Genomic DNA, 23,089 nt, shown 5'->3' with positions numbered 1-23,089 from the left:
CTGGGAGAACCACTTTATGGGATAGTGTGACATGGTTTTAATTAGTCGCTTGCACTGTGCGCACTGCATTTCCATTCATTAAAGTCGATCTCCAGGTTTATTGGCCTCAGTAATTACATCTCCCGTCGTAACTACTGCAGCAAAGGTCATAATCCATCATAAGATCGTTATCTCCTAATCAGCCTAAACTCACTTTACATGTAGATGTGAAAAGGTTATGTGCTCTGACACTTGTTGGATATTTCTTGAGCGGTACAACAATTTCGTCTTTCCTTTCCAGCATTCTTTGGAGCAGTCATAAATCTTATGTTGTGCCACACACACATGTACACCCATGTTGACAAGAGTGCGTACACAAGCACATGTACAAAACATCTATTCAAGCGGCGAACCATGTTGCTTCTGACAGTTGAGATCTTGCAAAAACATAATTTGCATTATAAACCCGCCTTCAGCCTAACCAATCTTCAATGCATGAATAACACACAACCTCAAAAACTGGCTTAAGAGCACACAAATGCAAACCCAAAACTTCTTGTTTAGTTTCTTCACAAATGCTGACATTTCACATCCCAAGGGTTTCATTGATCCACAAAGGGTGATGTATGCAGTGACATGACTGACAGCTGCTGCATGCATTTTTATCACTGAGCTTTACTCTGCCAAATCAAACAAATGACTTTTTCTGATTGGTGTCCTGAGCTTTGTGTAAATTGTGTAACGGCAGCAATCTGAATGTGGTTATTTACCTCCAGTAGGTATAGCAAATTATTTTTAATAAATATGTTTAATGATGCTCGAAGAGGTGTAGAGCAGATGTAAGAAGGATTTACAACTCTCCGGCTTCTTAGATACCATCATGGGTCTGTGAAAATCCTGTCTTTTGGCTGTTTAGATGTTGGACTCCACTGTATATCTTTCTGTCAGAGTAGTGGCATAAGATGGGATTTTTGGGGTTTGATTTGTATCAGTAACACTCATTTTAATATATTTTGACAATTTCTTTGAAGCTCTCCCGTTCAGTTGGAAATGGTGATATTGCCCAGAAAAGGCCAATGTTGGATCTAATAATACTGACAAAGTGCTTTCAAATGGAGGTCTCGGAAGCTTGCAGAATCTCTTTCTTACTGAAGGGGTTCACAGTCATTAAGTCATTAAATGTCATTACGTGCAGGCAGTTGTGCGATATTCATCACTCGCATCTTTTCATTCTCCCTTAGCGGAGTTCTTTGGTAAATTCAGCATTAGGTAGAGGCCACAGTAGGATGGAAACATAGATGACAAGGCCTTTAATTCAGAAGAAGCAGTGTGGAAGACAAGAGAGGAAGGATGGAGCATAGGAATGGGTGATGATGGGTTAGCTAGGCATTCAGCAACGATTGGTGATTAATTTTATTTTTTAAAATATTTATTTATTTGAGTTTTTGATATTTAATTTATTTGAGCTTTTTTATTTTTTTATTTTTTTGTATATTTATTGATTTTGATATTTAATATTTTTATGTGGTGGTGCTTTACAATTCTCAATTTAAAATGGATCCCTTTTGGCTCCTGTATCATGTCTCGCATCTTTTTTTAGTGTCTCACTAGTGGTGCATTTTTAATAAGGATTAACATTATAATGTACAGTATGAAAATGTTCATTATTTTTGAGATTTGCTAAAGATTACATAACTGTGTTTTAAATAATTTGTGCTTTTAAAGATTGAGTGGGGATAAACGAGCATGTGAAAATGAATTATCCGATATCTATCGATAAATTAATATCATGAAATCTATAATATCCGCCATTAACCAGATAGAGCAATATATCATGTCTCCCTATTTGCAAGTTAAAAATAATCAAATTTTTTTTTAAATACTTCTCGAGGCTTCTGATCCTTCAGTTTGTGCTGTATCTAGCTGCACTGTAAACCTGAATAAATTGGCAAAACTCAATCAGTTTTTAATTCAAAGTTTTTTATTTGTACTCTTACATTTTAACTTGAAATGTAAATTAAAATGATCATGTACCTCAGTGTAAACTTAGCTAGCTACAACAAGCTAATTCAGAAAATGCTAACTTGCTAATTTGCTAACATGTTAACAATAGTGTGGTATAGCACTTGCTGAATGAGTACAGCAATATAAAGCATTTAACATACTTGCTCTCAAACCAAGCCGCATGCACCACTTGTCTCCATGATGGTAACTCTCCAAATACCCACATTAACAGAAACTCTTCTAAATTAGCTTAACAAACCATTAATCACTATTAAATCTCCCACTTAACGTTAATCTTGCACACACACACAAAAAAAACATTATATAACACTTAATTTTAACATTTACTCTCCCTTTAGAGTGCCATGGGCAAAGCATGCTGGGAAATAGAAATCCCAGCCCAGTTTCAGTTAAACTTAAGTTCATGTAAATTAAAAGAAATAAGTTTAATAAAACTCAAAACAATGAAACACTTCAGTTTACTTAAAATATATCAGTTCTGTGAACTTGAAAGAAAAAAGTGCTAAATGCTCAAAAGTTAATTTGACTGAACTAATTAGTTTTTCCTACTCAAACCAATTGATTATTTTGAGCGTTAGGGTTTACAGTGTGTTTTTGAACACACACTGTTTTAAACAAACCTGAAATCAGTCTAATTATTAAGGGCTTCGATAAGATCGATTAGTCAACTAGTAGTTTAGACAACCCTCAGAGTAGTCGAATTTGCAGATATGCATCTCTAGAGTGCCATTATGCTGTTCTCCGGAAAGGTTCTTTTCTGTGGAGAGCTTGCGTGATTGTCTATCAGTTGTCTATCACCCTGATAGAAACTATTAAGACAGACCGAGTGGAGAATGCACCCAATCAAAATGCATAATGGACACAAAAAAACAACCTCTTAAATGCTGCAGAATTGTGAGAGCACAAGGATTGCCATGCTCAGAGCTGATTGAGTGTTGATATAATTACGTCGAACATGGAGCTAAAATTTGTGGGAAATAATGTCTTTGTTGCTAACAACAATCCCTGCGTGAGATATTACTTGAGCATGAAAAGGAAAGACTCTGAAAGGGTAATTATATGACTGTGCAGAATTAGCTCTTGAAGAGCCGATTCATCATCTGAATGATGTACACTCGCAGCACTGATCAGGGTTTATTTGCATAAACTCTGCATTTTGATCAAACTGTGATCTATTAATAGCACATTAAAATGTTTTGCGCCCTCTCAGCTAACAGTGAGGACTACAAAAGCTGTTTTTGAACTAAAAAGTGTGTAGTTCATGCTCTAGACCTGCATTCAGGGTTCCTTTTACTTCTTGTGCCAGATGCTCTAAGGTTGGTCCCCTATGTGCTCCAATTGGACAAAAAGACCTAGAAAAAAGCTTCTGAAAAAAAAAGCTTGGATTTCACTTGTTGTCTTTCTATCCAGGGACACATAGAGATGCCGGCGCAAGGAAAAAGAGCTGCCTTTGTGTTGGTGGACGTAGCCAGGCAGCGAGTGGTCCGAATGACCTGATTCTGCATCGCTCTCTCTGGAACCAGTTCAAATGAAAAACGGCGCCTGCGCCGATCCAGAAGCTTTTAGTTGCGTTCGTCAAACCCCCCCCCCCATCCCCCACCCCACCACCACCTCCTCCTTTACACCTTCAGACACGCAGCATGAAATTGCCAATAATGCGGCAGCTTGTTCGAGCGCTCCACACCGAGAGCGAGTGAGGCAGTCGTAGATGGAAGGGAAGCATTTAAGATGGAGAAACGGAGAAGTAGAAGAGGTTGATGCGTGGCAGGGAGGGCGCCCCCTCTCGCACATGGGGCGTCGAAAGATGTTATTTGCTTCGGGATGGGGAGAGAGGAAATGTCATGTTTATGTGGCTAGGTAATGAAAACGTGTCTGCTTCCTGAAAGGTTGACAGACAGGAAGCCTATTTCATTAGATTGCTGCACATAGGGTCTGATTGGCATGTTGTTCACCTTGCCAGAAATACCATGGCATATGCCAATGAGAAGACGACAAGACACATGCTCCATCCCCCCCTGTCTGTGTCACAGGCATATGCGCCCTGCCACACAAGGCCTGGGCCTTCTGATAAAATATTCGCAATGCCAAAAGGCATTAGTCTGTGTCACAACTATGACTGTCATTGTGTTTATTCTTAGAGCTGTTTTCTTTTTCAGTCCTAACCTCAGAGGCGGCAAGTCTTTGTAGCTGTTGCTACCAGTCTGCTGTGTTTGGGCTTTACACATTTTGACCCGTGTAAGCAGGATCAAGGCCGTGATTGCGGTCGAGTTTTTTTTATTTTATTTGCGTGTGTAAGCAGGTGCGCACATAGAAGCAGATTGCTGCTGCCTCAACAACAACGTGATGATTCATGGCCCCCGATATGGACAGGAGACATCTGCAGAAAGACTAACACTGCAGAAAACAGATCTTTCATGTAGCTGCGGCTTTCTAACAAGAGCCGTGCGCTAGAAATGAGCACCATTACTCTAGGCTGGCATAAGCGAGCCGAGCGGCACGCAGGCTTTGGCTGACAGCAGAACATTTCTAAAGGTCAGACATCTGCAAAGAGAGAGAGAGAGTTAAAAAACATATACAACGTTGAACATTTCCCTGTTCTCTCTCTCTCAACTCCGTTCTTCATTTCTCTATTTATTCTTCATTCCGGCTTGTATTGAGTGAACTGAGAATTGAGTGCGGTGTTCGATATCGATTTGGCCGATCACTCATAAACCGCCATTTTAGAGAGACAGCCCCTGCCTTCCATTTGCTTAATGAAGGGTCTTGTATCTCCTGACCGCTGACAAATAGACATTTGCTATATTGCATGTAAAGACCCATCCAGTCACTTGATTGATCGGGTCTCTCCGAGGTTGGTCCGATCTGCTGCTCCGCTACAGATTTGTCCCTTGGCCTGCAATGGATTTTTAAATATCATTAGCCGGGGGCCGTTGTTATTAAGATAAACACCGCTTCATATGTAATTGAACTCTCATCAAGGGAGTATGTACGTTATTTCAGTTCATACACAAAGAGTCTTATTGAGTGATAATGTACATCCAGATGCTTCCTTTCCCAACCTGGGCATCACTCAGGATTGCCCTTCGCCCACTTTGTCACTTGGGACTGTGCTGTGGGTTGGTGCCTGGGGGCAAAACACAGCTCAAGCTGTCTCTTGTTTCATGTTCTGACTGAGAGAATATGCCATTAAAAACTGAAATATTAATGCTAATAAAGCAGTTTGAGGCACCTGTTATACTGATTCTCAATGATGGACAATTATGGGCCATGCTTTTAGAACAAAATTAGACCTTTTAAAGTGCCTGACATCATGTAGGTCAAACTTTTGTACAAGATGACACAAACAGTTTTTGTAATATATATATATGTGTGTGTGTGTGTGTTTACATGAGATATTTTAAGGTTTTTATGTGGTTTTTCATTTCAAAATCTCTCTCTCTCTCTCTCTCTCTCTCTCTCTCTCTCGATAATTAAATCAAATAATTGCTATAATTCATTCTTCAAATAAATGTAATCTTACACACTACTTTATCTCTGTGTCTGATTCAAAGTGGGCAGAATGCCACATCTAACGAGCCGTAACTGATGAAAATAACCATCATTTTTATCCTTTTAGTGAAATATTGTGCAGCAAACATTAATAACAGATTTAAAGGTGCTATAGAGGATGTTTTCGACGACTGAGAAGCCAAAGACTGTTACTGAGTTTTTGAAATGAGCGTATGCGTAAGAACAGCCCCCCTCCTTCACAGCTCATTTCGAGGTAACGCCTCCCAAAACTTGTGCACGAGTATTGGAACACGAGTGTTTACCACCGGCATTCGCTGTGTCGTGTTAGTGGATTCATTATGTCGGACTCACCGCAGGTAACTCATAATCTGCAGTTGTTACTCCTGACAAAAACATTGCATGCGGCGCCTGTGGAGTGTGGAAAGTTACTGGAACGCGGAACGTCATGGCAGTGATTGACAAGCCAGAGGGCCAATCGTTTATGCGATGATCACACAAACGATTGGCTGATGTTTTTAAGGCCCTACCTCGTGCACAGATGACGTATATTGATATTATTCCTTTCAGTGCACCTAATAAATAGTCTTTTATCAGTTAGTAAAGACAGTTTCAAGTAATATTGCAAAAATGTATAAAACAAAACATCCTCTATAGCACCTTTAAGTTGTCAATGCTGGCATATGACCATGGTATAAGTGAGATAATCAATGGCTAGCTGTGCATTAAACGATTTGAATCTGATAGATATTTGAATCTAAAATTGTTAAATGTGCAGCTAGCCATGGATTATCTCTTACATTTGTTCTTTTTTTCAAACCCACGTTTTTCCTTAATGTTGTGTAGTATGTTTACAGAAAATATGTTGCTTGTTTTTTTCTTTTCAATATATTAAAAATGAATCAATTTAGATAATATAAAAAATCAGTTTAAATTAACATTCAAACTTTTTTTCTCAGCAGGCCTTGTCAGAGCCTGAGGAGACACTCATGAATGAATTAAAGGCCGTGAGCATATCATATTTGGCAGCGCTTGAGAAGTGTTATGGTTTCATGCCCTCAATGAGTCAAAGCCCTGGGCATCATTAATCATGCTTTCGATTTGTTTGACATTTTATCCTGAGGTCTGTGCAGCTGTTTCAATGGATGCCGTTGTTTCCAAAGCCCTCTCAGCAGTCTGAAATATGGAAGCATTACCAAATTATTATTTCTATATCAGAAGCTGTAAATCACTCCATTCTGGCTGACACTGGCAACTTTCCCAGCCATATGTTACATGTCACACAAAGTCACACGGCATCACCTAAAAAGCCATATTTAAAAGATGTTTTTTAAGATGCTTTTCCACCTGAAATGATAAATGCACTTGGTCTTATATCAGATAAACCTCACAACCCATTTTAGATATGACTGGCTGAATTGATGCTAAATAGTGACAATGATGAATCTGCTGTGAAGCTGCCTTGCAAATGGTCCAGTAAACGTATGTTGTGACAAACTAGTCTAAGGAAACATGTATGCTTTTTCTCCCACATTTGTAGTGTTCCACATCCTTGCTAATGATAATAGGCCATTGTTTCTTCATCCCACTGCTCTAAACTAAAATGTGTCAATAAGTTAATTTAGTATGGATCAACTAGTTTTAGATTTTTCATCTATTGTAAGAGGCAGTTAGTGATTTAGCTTACACACTACTCTAATAAGTTGAGTTAAACATTCTTTGTTCTCCTTTCTAGCTTCTCACCATCGATGACAACTTCTGTGGTCTGGATATGAACGCCCCACTTGGCGTTTCGGAGATGGTACGCGGAATTCCACTCTTCTCCGAATCCAATGACAAAATGACATCCGTTATCGCCTACGTGTACAAGAACCACTCTTTGGCTTTTGTGGGGACCAAAGGGGGTCGTCTGAAAAAGGTAGGACTTTTGTTTCTTTGTGCAGGAGCGTGAGAAACCAAGGAGTTGACTGATCCAAGGATTGTATCATTGTTGTAAGCTTCAGATATGGAAGAAGTCTTGTGTAGTAATTGCTGACAGTGGGCATTTTATGACACATGAGAAGATCAGAGCACGGTCAACTACATCCGTTCTGTAAGAACGTTAGATGCAGTGAGTTTTGCAAACGTGGTCATGCTCTGCAATCTTCTGCTGTTGTGTCTGACGTGTGTAGAGAGCAACGGTTGGTAAGCGGCGCAATGAGAGGCAGGCAGAGAGGGCCATGGGAATCCCTGCACAGGCAGAGGCTGTCGGGGGTAATTGGATGATGCGGTGCAAGGGCTTTCGGCCCGGTACCCTCTTCTCCGACTGTGCCTCAGAGGAGCCGTGTCTGAGACGAATCCAAGGGCCAGCCAGACACTGCGCAGAGCAGAAAATAACATTAAAATAGAGAGAGAGAGCACGACAGCAAAAGAAGGGTAAGACAGACAGAGAGGAAGAGAGAGTATGAGAGTATCATTTTTCTCTTTTTCTCAAGTGCTAAACCTCCAGGGTGTTGACGTTACAGACGGGCAAATCTTTGCCAAAAGGCAGGATTCCAATTCGACACATTCTTGTTATTGTGGTGGTGTGTTTTGTAGTTGGGTCTCGCTGTGGATGAAAATCTGTGGCATAACAGACTAGTCCTCCCCCCCCCCCCAAAAAAAATCATCCCTGCAGAAGGAAGAAGAGCTGTTTTGGTGCTGTAAGCAATGTTAGTTGTTCTGGAACTTATGCCAGAACACACCAAGAACATTAACTATACCAATAACTGTATGATGACATTCGCTTTATTATAAGCGTGTGTTGCAGTTATGCTGTCTGACACTTTAAATGCTTGAGCTCTTTAAAGTCTGGTGGATTCCGATTGGCTGTCAGTCAGTATGTTTACATGGACAACAACATTCCGATATTAACATGATTAAGACAATTCTCTGATTAAGAAATTACCATGCAAACAGCGATTTTTGTTTTGATTACCTTAATCTGGCTAAAGTCATACTCGAAGTAAACACAAATTGAATTAAGACAAGTTGAGTATTCCTATTTTAGTCACATTATCGAAGTGCATTATAGATATGTACACACTTAAAATCACACTATTAAGGTTGTCTGGGAGGACATAACACATATACACCGCAGTGGTCAACTGTTTGATGGCAAACAAGAGAGCATAGCTTCAGGCAAGAAGGCACAAATCAAATTCCTCTCACCTCATCTCATCTCTCATTCAGTACCTCCGAGTTTGTCGGGGTGGCATGAATGAAATGTTGCCGAATGAAAGTACAGAGAACTCCTGTTGCTGGAGAATTTGTATCTGCCGTTGTATAATTAACTGCACTTGAAGCTTTCATAAAAATTAAACATCCAAAACGGTATATGGTACCATAACGAAGATGAACTGTATGTTGATACTTGAAATTCTGGAGGGAATGTCGGACGGCGTGGCATGGGGATGTAACGACGTTTGCCATTAAGCGATCTCTGTTCTATAACATGTGAAACAGGAACATGAAAGGAATATTCTAAAAGCAACTCAAGTAAACACCTTAATCAGAATATTGTCAATAATTAGATTATTGCTGTCCATGTAAACGTAGTCAATGTTTTTATCATTCATTAGCTGGAAAAGATTGTTCTGAAAATTATTCCAATGATATTGTACCAATGATATTGTGTGTTATTATCATTATAGTTGTGGTGTGGACTTCCCTATTCTCATTAAATTAGAACGATTATTAAAACGTTATGGTTATTGTTAGTTAACGTCCTTGGTGTGAATGGGCCTTTAGCCACTTAATTACACTCCTTTTTTCAATCTCCACCCTCAAATATACCATTGAGACTGTTGTAATTATAGAGATGGAGCACTCATACTTCAGGACAACTAACTCTGTGATATCTTGCAGGTAATAAGGATGTTTTCTGTGTGACATTCCATTAAAAAAATGACTGACTTGTTTTGTTAGAGACTATGATTGACGAAATGACAGACACCAAATTGCAGATACCAACAAGCCAAACAAATCTCCAAGGAACAGACAGACAACACAGTGACTTTCTCTTTCAGGCAGACGGACAAACATAACCATGCACACACACACAAACACACAGAAACCTTTTAGTTGCCATTTCGGTGATTGCAGATCTCTGCGGGAAAACAGCCGATGATGTCACTGTTGCCTTTTAGACAAAACAAGAAAATAGTCCTCGCTGGCAGTCATTAATCAATGAAAATGAGTTTATTACTGTCCCTTTTGCATGGTGATTTATAGTCCGCCAGCACGTCACACTCAGTAAATTGTTTACTAGCTGAAGACGAGCTCATCATGAAAAGTAAATATTATCTGGAGCGACTTTGGTCGTTTATGTGAGAGTCGTATGGGAAGCTGGGGAAAAAAGAACCCATGAAATCAAAATGAGATGTTTTCTTCTTTGTGCTGCTGGGATTTTGGTTTATTTCCATTTAATGCAATTTTTTTAATGAATGTAAATGTTGGTATTAGGATTACTTAGGCTGAACACGATAGCAGAATCTCCACCAGGTATTTATTTTAAATTTGAACAGGATAATCCAAGGCTTACAGCTTTCAGCGTGGCTGTGGTTCTCCAACTGTAGTTAGCGTTGTCTGTGTGATTGACTCTGAGAGGAGGTGCAATGGCAGAATTTTCTGTGTCTCACCATGTTAAAAGACAGAGCTGTAGCCAAACCCCAGAGAGAAGCAGTAAACAACTTCTAAACCCTCCAGAGAATATCACACAGACACGTTTTTATAATGTGCGCACACACTCGGCCGTCAGCATAAAAAGCACAGAGCTGAAAACACGAAACTGCTGTGTTTGCTGCAGCAGTTGTTCAGCACCCCTGGCACTGCGGCGGACCCCCAGACCAGATGTGGTTTTGGGACTTTGGAACCTCTTTGTCCCCTCTTGCTCCCTTGTTCTTCATTCATCCACCCATCTATCTGTTTCTCTCTCCTTATGTCTCTTTTTTCACAAATTTGTATGAAATTTTATATGCACTTTTCTTTTATCTAGTGCAACAAAATAAAGGAATTTATGCTTTATATTTATTTAATGTATTTATATAATAAAAATATTTTATAATATATTTTATATTATTATAAAAATTAATTATGAAATAATAGTGTAACATAGTGGATAAGTGCAACATAGACAATTTTCAACCCCCTTTGTATTGTTACAATGTCGGTAGTATGTAAATGAACAATGTTTACTCATTCCCCATGTTACCTATAGGCCAAGAAATTCATGTTTATTTGTCAGCAAAAGTCTGCCGGATGACGCAAAAGACTTTTGACTTCCAGTTTGAAATGTTGATTTCAAGATTTTCAGATTTTCCATTGTGGCATTCTCTCCATATTAACCATTCTTTGCCTTTAGGCACTGCCTAAAACGTGCTGGATCCTTCGCTGGAAACCAAAAGTAACTCACTCCCGCTAAACGTTTACTCTTTAAATTCTTACACCAGGGAACAATACAAGTTGACACCATTCTGATTAAAAGTTTGCTACGAAGTATTTCCTACTAAAGCAAGACAGTATTTGATTCTGGTAAAGTGTATCCATAGCAGACTGGTGGAAGTGGCTTTGGACGGCAACATGCCCAGTGCATTATGGGTATTGAAGTTTTCCTACGTATTTGGGAAAAGGGACGGCAGAAGCCTTTTTTCTTTGTTTTCTTTTGTCAGGTAGCACTGATTTAAACTATTTTACTATTTTGCCTTTCTACTGCATAGTCAGACAAGTTTTATAGAAAGCCCATTTTTCCAGCAGTGAAGTACCCCTTTAATTACATTTTATATAAAAAAAAAATCAATATATATATTATGGTTATCCTTTTCCTTTGTCATTCATTTTGTTGCTCTAGTACTACAAAGTTCACTGTGTTAGTCAGGAAGTTGAAGTTAGCCAACATGTTTATGTTAGCCATCATGATCATGCAAGGAGGATATGAAGGCAAAATCAATAATATGATTTTACATGTTGGCTTAAATCTCTCCAATCTCTTTAGTTCCCTGTAGTAGGCATCTACATTATCCTTTCAAAAACCCATCATGATGCCTTTCAGTGTTTGCGTATAATAAATAGACCATATGGCCAAGGCCTCAATCCTCTCCTTTGGCCAGTAGCTATGTCAAAAAGGGTGAAATTAAACCTATTAATTGCGGTCAGCGAATCTGTTTTGAGCCAAGGGTGAAGTCGACGGTCTTTTAATCCTTTCGCGTGAAGCATTCATGGCAACCCGTTTCACTGGCGGGGTACGCGCAGACCAGGAGGGCCGGATAAGCCCCCCCACCGAGGTGATAATGCATCCAGTAGGCCTGCTCGCCGCTGAGAGAACCTCAGCCACTCACTCAATACAATGAGCAGCTAACCTTGAAGCAGACCTGGCACAGGAAGTCTGGCTGACAGCGCCCTGTGTGAAGGACAGAGGGGAAAGTGTGTGCTTGCGTGTAGATGGGTCGAAGTGTGTGTGTTATCTGATGAGGTTCTGTGCATTTAGCCATGAGGTGTGCACTGAAGTGAATTCTTCGGCCCTTGGAGACGCCACGGAGGAGATGCACAGTTCAAAGGGCGCGATTCAGACACTGTAAAATTGTTCAGACCGTGGAGACGGGTTGTTTCAGGATGACGGCTCCGATTGCCGGTTGTCGATGGTGATGGCTGGCGGAAAAGGCTTCAATTTGTCTATGAATGGTAGAAGGTGTTGGGGAAAAGGTCACGTTATCCTTTAGATGTGACTGCCTGTACGTCCCTCTCTAACTTATTATTCCAGTCCGTATTGTTTTACTGATTTGTGAGCATGCACATGGGCAAATCCATGGAAGCTTGTTTCCCTCATGAAATAAAAATTACAAAAGGTAATTGCGACTTTTTATCTCACAATTCTGACTTTTTTTCTTGCAATTGCAAGTTTATATATCACAATTCTGACTATTTTTCCTCAGAATTGTGATATAAACACAATTTAAGTCACGAAGTCAGAATTGCGTGATATATAATGTCAGAATTGCATAAAAGACTGACGTTTTTTTCTCAGAATTGCGAGTTTATATCTCACAATTCTGACTTTATATGATGCAATTGTGAGTTTATATCTTGCAATTCTGAGAAAAAAGTCAGAATTGTGAGATATAAAGTCAGAATTGCAGGATAAAAACACAATTGCAATAAAAAAGGCAGAATTGCGACTGTATCACACAATTCTGACTTTATATATCGCGCAGTTCTGACTTTATAACTCAGAGAAAAAAAAGTCAGAATTGTGAGATAAAAAGTCGCAATTACCTTTTTTTTATTGGCAGAAACGAGCTTCCATACGAATTAACTACGTACAGTATTAGGGATGTGTCAGTCTACTTATGTTTGAATGAGTGAATGCATAAATGAATATGCGTAAACTATTAAACAAACAAACGCATAAATAGCAAATTAATATTATTATTATTTATTTATTTATTTATTTTTATTGAATATGCATTTATGAATGTATAAAATATTTGTTATAAATGGTCTGTTGTTAGATGACTAGTCAACTAGTTTACCACCATGACCCATCCCTACTTTGTATGCCCACACCTGGTGGGTTGGCTCGCCTTTGTGGATGTGTGTGTTTGTTTGGACGCTCACCACAAATGTAGATTATTGAAATGATGTGAGAGAGCTGGAGCCACTGGAGCAGAGGATTAAGTGTTGAAAATTAATGATGAAATATGCTGCAGGACAGCGTGCTTTAGATGCAGGGGAAACTGAGTGCGTGTGTGTGTCTGAGTGCACGTGAATTTGGGTATGTTGAGCGTGTGTGTGTGTGTGTGTGTGTGTGTGTGTCCGTGTATACAACAGTTTTATCACTCTCTCTGCAGCTGCTTATGCCAAACCCCAGAGGAAAACACAGTGGTTTCGAGTCGGGCCTTTCTGCAGAGAAACAGAGCAGCCCTATAGAGAAACACCCAGTGTGAAAGTACACAACTCATTTGTAAGAGACACTTCAATATGTGTGTGTCCTGAATACGTCTGTGATGACAGCAAAACTTAGGCCTCTTCCCGTGCTTATGAATCTATGGGAGGGTTGCCATGGCAGCCAGGCTGCTCTCTCTCTCTCTCGCCTGCCATGTGTTGTGAGATGTTGCAGTAGCTTCACTTATCGGAGAGAAAAGAACCATTTCCTGTCGGGTAACAACAACCCAATCTAATGATCGAACACAATCCGCATCTATCAGATTGGCTAAGATTAAACAGACTATATATGTGTGTGTATATATATGTATATATATATATATATATATATATATATATATCAGTCTGCTTTGCACCAACTTATCACATTCACACGATAGGAAAAATATATCTCAGTATTTTGGAGTGTTTGTTAAAGCGAGCATCACTGTTAACTTCAGTAAATGTAAAAATATAGTTAAAAAAATATAGCATGTCTCAAAATAGTTGTCTTAAAATAGTGGTTTCAGTGTCCACACTATAATGTGTTGATAAAGCCCTTCCCATCTGTCTTGTTGCCTCTCTCTCTCTCTCTCTCTCTCTCTTTGTGTGTGTCTGTTTCAGTTTTAATGACTTGTTTGTGCAGTTTTTGAGGCGAGTTTAGCTGCAGTTGGTCTGTTCTGAGGCAGAGCTGGAAACCTTTTGCTGCAGTTGTTTTGTGGGTAAAGCCTGCAAATGGCAAATGAGAAGTGAGGCGCAATAATGACCTGGGAGCGGTCTGAGATCCACAATGCCGACAACATGCTGGCCTGTTAGTGTATCTGGGGTCAGACATACACGCGCACACACATACCAACCTCCTCTACTCGGCTTGTTATTCACCTGCAGCCTCAGAAACGAAGGGAGGGCACATGGGGAATGAAGCTAAATAGGAGGATGCAGGCTCACCTTTTCATTCTGTGAAACAACAGTCAGTGACTTCACAGAAAGCCTTCCCAAAGCTTATATGGCATCATAACGCCATGTCTAATGATCTAGAACAAATTCAAGTGAGTTTTAGAGAAAAAAAAAAATTAATATTTAATTACTGCAGCGCTTATTTCTCTCAAAATTTAATTGAAAACTGATGTTTATATAATACGAATTCACTTTCAACCACTCTGTCGAATGTCATTTCTTTCTTGCATTTCAGATGCACAGGATTGTGGGATATCACAGGCTTTCTTGATCTTCTATATATAATTTTACATCTTAATAGCTTCATGCGTTAATTTATATAAACAACTTTATCATCCCCCTGAGTGCTGAAAAAAAGAATGTATGCTACTGTTCAAAAAGTTTGGGATCGGTAATGCTTTTGAAAGAATTCTTTTCTGCTCATCAAATGCTCTTCTGCATTTATCTGATCCAAAATATAGTAAAAACTGTAATATTGTGAAATATTACAATTCAAAATGTCTGTTTTGTAATATTTCAAAATGTAATTTATTCCTGTGATGTCAAAGCTTCAGTCTTCAGTGTCACATGATCCTTCAGAAATCATAATATTTTAGTTTTGCATTTCTTCTTATCATCTATGTTAAAAATGCTTGATTTCTTGATTAATAGAGCAAAAAGAACAGTGCTAATTTCTTTTGTAACATTATAAATGTTTACTTTTAATGCATCCTTGCTAAATAAAAGTATTCATTTCTTTAAAAAAATCTTTATGAACCATAAACATTTGAACGGTAGCTTATGCCACCTCAGACTCACCTCAGCAATACATTGGCTCAGCATTCACATCCATGTTTGTGTAACGGTGTTGAGTATGATCTTGATATGAGGATGTGTATTAGATCTGTATCAATGAGAGGAAGGTTTGAGCTACTGTACTGCATGAACACATTGGGTCTAAAAATAGCCATGACATGTCATGCATTTGATATGTGTCTATTTTTAGTGGAGCTTTGTTTGGTCTACCTCTCCTCTGTGTCCTCTATAATTGATAAGGCCCGTTTGCAGCTCAGCAGGGTGAAAGAGCACATGGTTTCTTCTGTTACATCACTGATTACACACAGCATAGGTGGAGCAGAGCATCATGGGACTTGTAGTCATTGTATTATTAATCAGTGTGCTTGTCTTTATTATTAATACTAATAAATTATAATGGTTTTCTGTCTTGTAACTACAAATAATTCATGCTCAAGCCTTCTGTTGTTGGAATTTTGGGTGCAACAAAGACATTTTTCCCTGACCGTTTTAAATTCGGCATATATTAGCCACAGTTCCACGTTTGTGAAATTCTTGGATATTTTCTGAAAGGAAGTGAGAAATCAAAGCTGACAGAGACACCAAAAGAACGAGAAAGAGAGAGAGGGAAAGAGAATATTCTTGACTATGCTCATTCATGAGGAGGGTTATTCATCCCGAGGTGAAGCGAATGCCAGAGCTCTGTAATCATACTGCAGTAATGGAGGATACGGGCTTCGCTCTACCATTCAGCGCCAGTTTAAGATATGCGGGGCTTAGATTACCATGTCTATTTTAGCTGGGCTGCATAGTGTCTGGAAAGGGTTATTTTTTTGCATTTGTGTGTGAAAAACAGGCATTGTGGGATGTGTGGATGAGATTGCATTGCAACTGTAGCTTAACTTTAGTAGTTTACTAGTTTACTAGTAGTTTACTTCTCTAGAGGTTCTCAACTGGTTTTGTTTCAGAAAAAAAAACTAAACAGAAATTAAAAATTAAATGTATACTTTATTTAATTAATTTATATAAATTAATTGTAGCTTATTAATTATGGCTTATTATAAAAAAAGTAAACTGCATATTAAAGTTCCCGTTTTTCGTGGTTTTTTTGAAGCTTTGATTGTGTTTATAGTGTGCAATATAACATGTTCATGTTTCGCGTGTAAAAAAACACAGTATTTTTCACATAATTTACTTATCTGTATACCGCTGTTTCCACTGTCATAAAAACGGGCTGATGACTTCCTTGTTCTATGAAGTCCCTCCTTCAGAAATATGTAACGAGTTCTGATTGTGCCAGCGGTTCCTGTGTTGTGATTCGACAGCAGCTTAGCGCACCTTGCCCGGAAAGGTCACGCCTCTTACCATAACGTGGAGATGCATGCGCTCAGTGTTATTGTAAACATAGTTTTACATGTGGATTATAATTTTCGGGAAACGAGTTAAACATAAATTGTAACCATTGATCTCTAAGTACAGCATCCCTGGGAAGGCCAAACAAAGGTGATTGGACTGCGGGATGAAAATAACAGCGTTTCGACGACATGGCGACAATCACACTCTACAAACGCAACTCTTGCTCTTCTCCGTGGGAGCGCAACAAGACCACGCCCCCCTTTTTTTGTGTATTCCTGTGGGCGGAGGTTAGTCAAAAAACTGTTTTGGTGACGTCATTAAAGAAGGAAGTAGAGGGATGTAGTCCAAACTGGCCATTCGATGTAGGCGACTTCTGTTAAATAAAATATCTCGCTTGGCATTGAACTTTGAGCTTTAAAATTTTACAGATTTTATTTATACTCTAACAACAACATTACACACTAACTAAAGTTTGAAACATGGGATCACGAAGAACGGGACCTTTAAATACTAAATTTAGACTAATACAATTAATAAAACCTGAGGAAAATTTATAGATGTAAACATGGTTAATTTTGCATTTAGATTAATATTTTGCTGTGAAATAAGCTCAGATGAGTCGGTCATTGATTTATTTAGACATGTTTGATTACTGCCTTTCCTACTATTGCATGCTATACTACTACTTCTTGGAAAAAAAGGATTAAAGGGAAAGCTACATTATTTTCAAGACAAATGATTGTCACGCTACTGAAAAATTATATTAGAATGACCACTACCTTTTATTCAGATACTCCCTAATGCTGGAGCGATGGTGTGCTCATCTGTGTGTATTCACATATTCTCTCAAATCTGTCCTCCAAACACTATGACTGTCCCTCTTTCTGCTCTCTACTCCCACCATAATTAGCATGTCTGGGTCCGCCCTGAATGTCCAGAAGCCTCTAGTATTTTATGAGAAGTCTTATTGAAGCATTATGAGCCAGACCTCTCCTTTTAAACAGCAGTAAACAGACCATTAAGACTGCCGTAAAACTACCTAAACGCCCTGGAGGAGATGCTCGCCTTCGAATTGCAGCTTCGGCTACCAGAGCCTCTCTGAACTAATGGGCATCTGTCTGCTAGAAACCAACTCTCTCTTCCTCAACAGCCTCTGAACTCTTACAGGGATTCAAACTGTCATGGACCATCAGAAGCAGTTGTGTAATTGGATTAATGGAGCCTATTAGTGTTAGTTGTACTCAGTGTGATGCGACATGATGATGAATTTTGGAAGGTGAAGAAACATTAGATGTTTCTGCAGAATGAAATACTGTATTTGAAATAGTATGTTGTTCCCAACCTGCATGACTTACTTCTGCGGAATGTAAAAGCAGATATTTGAATAAATGTCAATGGGTCCAAAACAACATTTGACCCCAATGACTTTCATTCTACAAACAAAAACACTGAGACATATGTCAAAACCCTCACCCTCATGTCCCACAAAATAAAAGATGCCAGAAGTTCCATTTTTGGGTGTGCTCTACCTTTAAGTAATTAAAAATCAAGGCTGATTTTACATCATTCAGCATGTTGTAAATGGAGGATCAAGTTTATCGCATTGCATAAGCAACTGCATAAAACCCATAAATCACCATCAGAATTGTAATTTCCCACAATTCTCCACCATAATCACTCCTCCCGGTCACGTTTGCCAGCTGCATAAAGGCTACATCCTGTCCAAACTGGTTTAGGACCTAAATTTCTCTATTTTACTTGTACCCAGCAATGTCTTGTAATGTGCTAAGTTTATTACTTTATTCAGTGAGCAGTCAGCCTTACCAAGCCCAGGCATCATGTTCAAGAGATACTTCTGTTCAGTTTAATCAATCCCGTTTGATCTGAACCATGCGCAGGCGATGTCCAATCAACTGTGTGTGTGCGCGTGACAGAGTTTGTCAACATGTTCTTAAGCCTGCGGAAGCGCTAAATGTGTAAGATGTTGAGGGAATGATTAGAATCAGACATGCTGAGGCGCCACTCCTTTCAGCCAGATAGGAACTCCTTGATTCTACATTAATTACTCTGTGTAACAGACTGTGAACATTCTCTTTCAAACGTTTAATTAAAACCAAAGTTGATCTTTAATTAAATAGTGTGGCGTAAGGTTATTCATATTCTTTCGGCAACTCCAAACTTCCATTGTTTTAATTAGTCTTCAAAATGTCTTTGTGTGTGAGGATGACGGTTCAAACTGTTTCAGGGCCAGAGTTGAAAGCGGAACTGGTCATAAGAACGTTTGAGTAGATGAATTTAAACGTGTCAACATTTTGCACTCATTTTTTTTTTCTTTCTTTTTTTCTTTTAATCTGACACCTGTCATTTAAACATGGAATAAAACCCCCAATAGGCTGCACAAGGATGCGTTTTTTTACACAAGCGCAATTCATTGCTTTATCCCCTGAATTTATTCTACTTTGAACATTCAACTTTACAGTTACGCAACTCTGAATATGCAAGACCTCCTTTGTTCAGCTGATTTGTGTTCCTTGAAACTATAATGCATAAATTATGACTGTCATTGAACGTGTTGTGTTAGCATTGCGACTGAGAAATATCTGCTGTCCTGCTTAACCGCAGAGCCAGCTCTTTATCTTTTCCTTTGTTCCTTCATCTTCATTTCTTTTCCCTTTCTCTCTCTCTCTCTTCTCCTCCTCCACTCGCTTACTCTGATTTATGAGCCTTGGTCTTCACATGTCACTGTAACAGTAGAGGACATATTGCAGGTGAGCTTACATTAGCCAATCACAGCGCTTCCTCCGGTCTCAAGAGGTGACCGGTGCGACTCTCTGCTGTGGAAGCAGGAAAATGGGCTTCCTCACAACTGGGTCACTCATTCTGTTCCCTTGACAATACAAGGCAGGAACAACCTAGAAAAGGTGCGCAGCGGGTGTGTGTGTCTGCTGTTATAGAACTCCTAACTTTTTTTCCCCCCATTTTGTCGCTGTTTGTAGGATAAATATAATTTGCATATGAAAAAGGTTACACTCAAGCCATCACACTTCCTTTACATGCACTAAAGCAGGAAGATGTACGAAATGATGCAGAAATTAAGACTCTCAGTCCTCATTTCCTTCATTCCCTCCTTTTCTCTCGTCCCTTCATCCCCTGCTGACTGAACCATCACCCAAACCTTAATAAGTGGATTTTTATCTCGGCTACACCGTCTCTCCCAAAGGATTATGGGGCTTTTCACTACGCTCATGGAATGGTAATTACAGATCTTTGAAAGAAACACTTTCTATTCCAGTAGATGGGAGATACATGAGATGGGCTGCTCATTAGAGCCTATGCCCTGCGTTTGACTTGCACATGCATTCATCATGCCGTGCTCTTTTGTGTTTGTTTAAAGGGTATAGAAGTGTGTGTTGTTTGTAACCTTCATTGGGGGATACAGAAATAGGTAATCATGAAGATCTCACAATACATTGTATGTGCATCATGGGAATTTCCATTATTGCAGTCCAACCTGTGAGAGTTATACATCTGTCCAGAGATGTTAATGAATGTTAGCAAGTAAAAAGAGTCCTAAACATGGGGTTGCTGTGGTTAGTAGCTTAACAGAGCCCTGGTCAGGGAAGAAGTTTTCATGTTCTTTGAGATATTGACTGTAATTCATCCTGCAGCCCATTGACAGTTTTACCAGGCTGAAGAATTAAGGTGCTGTCAAATTAGTGAAAATCTTTGGGTAAAAAAGGTACATTTTTTATTGCCAATTGTGTAGTAGTGTCTCACACTGAGAACTTACACTAAAGACACTTTCAAACCAAGCTTCTTTCTGTTGGTCAGTATGGCGTGAAATGACTGGATTTTGTCTGCGAAAATTCGCTGAACATGGTAAATGCACCTTTATTTAGTGTGATAGATCATTGAAGTCTCTTTTCATGTCTTACTAGAGCTCAAATCTTTGGTTTGTTCAGCCATAATAGCCAATGATTGATCTGGGTTTTCTAGTTCTCTAAAGCTTCTCTTTTTAGGAAAAATAACAGAAAGGGACTTTTGAGAGGAGAATTTTTGTTGCTTTTAGTCAATGATTTGAACCTTTGTTGACCAGCTGTGGATCATGTGAAGTGGCTTTTCCTCCAGCTGGCCATCAGTAAATATTGGCTAGCTAGTTGAATACTTTTCTGAATGACTAGTACAAATGAATAGTTATACAAGTCATATTGTGCATTTCTATGAAAAGAAAAGTCAATGTCAAACAAGACTGTACTTTCACTTTTAATTCACCCTCCAAAATACAAGGCATCATGGGAAATGAAGTTTCAAGGGCATTCAGATGAGAATGTTTGAAGTCTTTAAGCTTTTAACAAAAGAAACTGCTGACAGCCATTTTGCTCTCCTGAGTTTGCGTCCTAGTTTAGACACTGTGTGTAATCAAGCAAACCTTTTCTCTGACAATGACATTATGAAAAATCGAGGCTTAGTCATAAATGTGTTCTCTTTCTCTCCTTAAAGAGATTTTCTGCGTTAGCTGAGCAAAAGCACCAGAGAAAGGCCAGGGCAATTCTATTGGATTTGCCTCTAATTGGTTTCTGTTATTTCATTATAGCTGTTTAGTCTCAGCTGTTGGCCTGGCAAACCAACCGTTTGTTCACTGTAGACTCGTTCCTCAGTGGGCTATACCCCATGCTGACTCGTTGCAAGGCCTCATCTGTTTTTATACGGTAGGCTTTTAACACAAACACACGTTTCACTCTGTCACCGAGTCCTTCTGTTTACACCATTAAGGGAGCTGAGAATTGATGTAATCTTCTGCTGCAGAAGGTCTAATGGACATATATGGCCTTCAGGCATTCCCCTGAAGAGTCTTGCTGGTTCTTGTAGCATAGCAGAACTCTAGCAACACCAGTTGTACTTCTACACCCTCAAATCTTTCCTAATCCTTTCAGCACTTCATTATTACCTCAATTTCTAAAGCACATAAACATCATTGCTGTTTATGGTTACTACAGTCCTATTATTGGTTATCGTATGGAACACGGCCAGATCTGTAGGGTTGATTAGGCAATAACCAAGATATGGTGAGTGTTTTGGGGCGGTGGAGGAGGGGGATTGGCATTAAGCCAAAAGGTTTGAGGACAGAGGCAAGCGATGCGAAAGAAGGGCTCTCTTAAGAGATTTTCTCTCTAGCATATCATTAAAAAGAGATAAAGCCCCAGTGTGACACAGCAACAAATTCTGAGTTTTCATTCAGTTCACTCAAACTGATTTCTAGCCCAAACGCTAACCTTGACCTGTTTCTTCATTGCACTTCAACACTAATATTGGGTTTAAATAACTCTCTACCCCATTGGCATCTGCTGAAATGTAGCTGGAGTGCTCCACTCACTTAGCACTTATCAGCGTTTAGCATTGGTTTATTGGCTCTGGGCTGCACTGCACTTGCTCCTGTTGTGTCATTAATTAATCTCAGCCTCTGTTCTGCGTGGCCCAGAGCAGAAGACACATGCCCGTTCTTTTTATTGTTTTAGCAAAGTGCTCTTCACGGCAGACCCTACTCCTCGACCCCCAATTTCCCCTCGCCCCTCGGATTGGCACTGGCACTCTTCTTATCAGGGGAGGACATGCATAATTGATTCAGGAATGAGGAGTGAAATTACGATGATCCACGGAAAACGCTGACTCAGACCGGCTTGACTATTTTGGGTTTGCCAGGCCGGAAACTATCTCTCTACGGGTGTCTAACAGCTCACTTAACCTCAGGATGGTTTTCATGAACACTGGCTACTTGCTGTCTGGGCCTTTTACCGATTTGAAAATTACTCAAGTAAAAACAAAGCTTGAAGATTTAGTAAATTACCTCTATGAGATTCATGTTTGTTCAACAGACGCTAATTTGCTCTTAATCTTCTCGATGGAACCATCTGTTTAAAATAAAAAAAGGTCCTGTTACAGTCAGTGGTTTGATTCAGACACACAGTTTTGTACTATATTTCCTGCTTGTCTTTGGACATAACAGCATTACGCTTGTATTGCGTGTGGCAGAAACCCAATACGGGCTGGAAAGCAGTGAAGCGCTCGTGTTTTTATGAAACGCTATCCACTGTTTCGGCAGCTGAAGTATCCGTTTCCACACCTTCTGCAGGCCACAATCGATGAGGCCGATCCATTTCTGTGGAGTTTGGTGTGCAGTGTTTTCCCCTGGCCGTGGGTTAATGAATGGCCATTTTGCAGAGAGAGGGTCTCTCTCTTGTCTCCCATCTCTGATCTCTGAGTGCTGGTAATCTCTCTCTCTCAGCTGATGGACTATTCTCCATACACACAGCCTTCGGGAGCTTTCTCTTGCACAGAGAGCCAGCATGTGAATGTTCCCAGCAGAACTTGAAACAAAGTTATTATAATTTATTTTTTATTTTATATTCTATATATTTGTTTTTTATTTGTATTTTATTATTTTTGAATGTCCACAGTTGGATGTATCCAACATGACATGAAATGAGCAGTCATTAGTTTTATTAATATTAATTATAATATATATATATATGACTGAATGGAGGAATCAACATTTCCT

The 23,089-nt window shown here is 39.3% G+C and overlaps 1 protein-coding gene across 4 annotated transcripts in view; it reads left to right on the top strand.

Annotated features, from left to right (window-relative positions):
* Window positions 1-23,089, top strand: part of plxna4 (plexin A4) — a 214,489-nt gene that overhangs the window by 26,900 nt on the left and 164,500 nt on the right. For all 4 annotated transcript variants that reach the window (XM_048157446.1, XM_048157449.1, XM_048157448.1 and 1 more), the window contains one exon: window positions 7,247-7,429. In XM_048157446.1, coding sequence (XP_048013403.1) covers window positions 7,247-7,429 — 183 coding nt within the window. The remainder of the gene's footprint in view (window positions 1-7,246; window positions 7,430-23,089) is intronic.

This window comes from Megalobrama amblycephala, linkage group LG14, assembly GCF_018812025.1.
Source record: "Megalobrama amblycephala isolate DHTTF-2021 linkage group LG14, ASM1881202v1, whole genome shotgun sequence".
Classification (NCBI taxonomy): Eukaryota; Metazoa; Chordata; class Actinopteri; order Cypriniformes; family Xenocyprididae; genus Megalobrama; species Megalobrama amblycephala.
The sequence above is the reverse complement of the archived record's forward strand: the minus strand, read 5'-3'. Positions and strand labels throughout refer to the sequence as shown.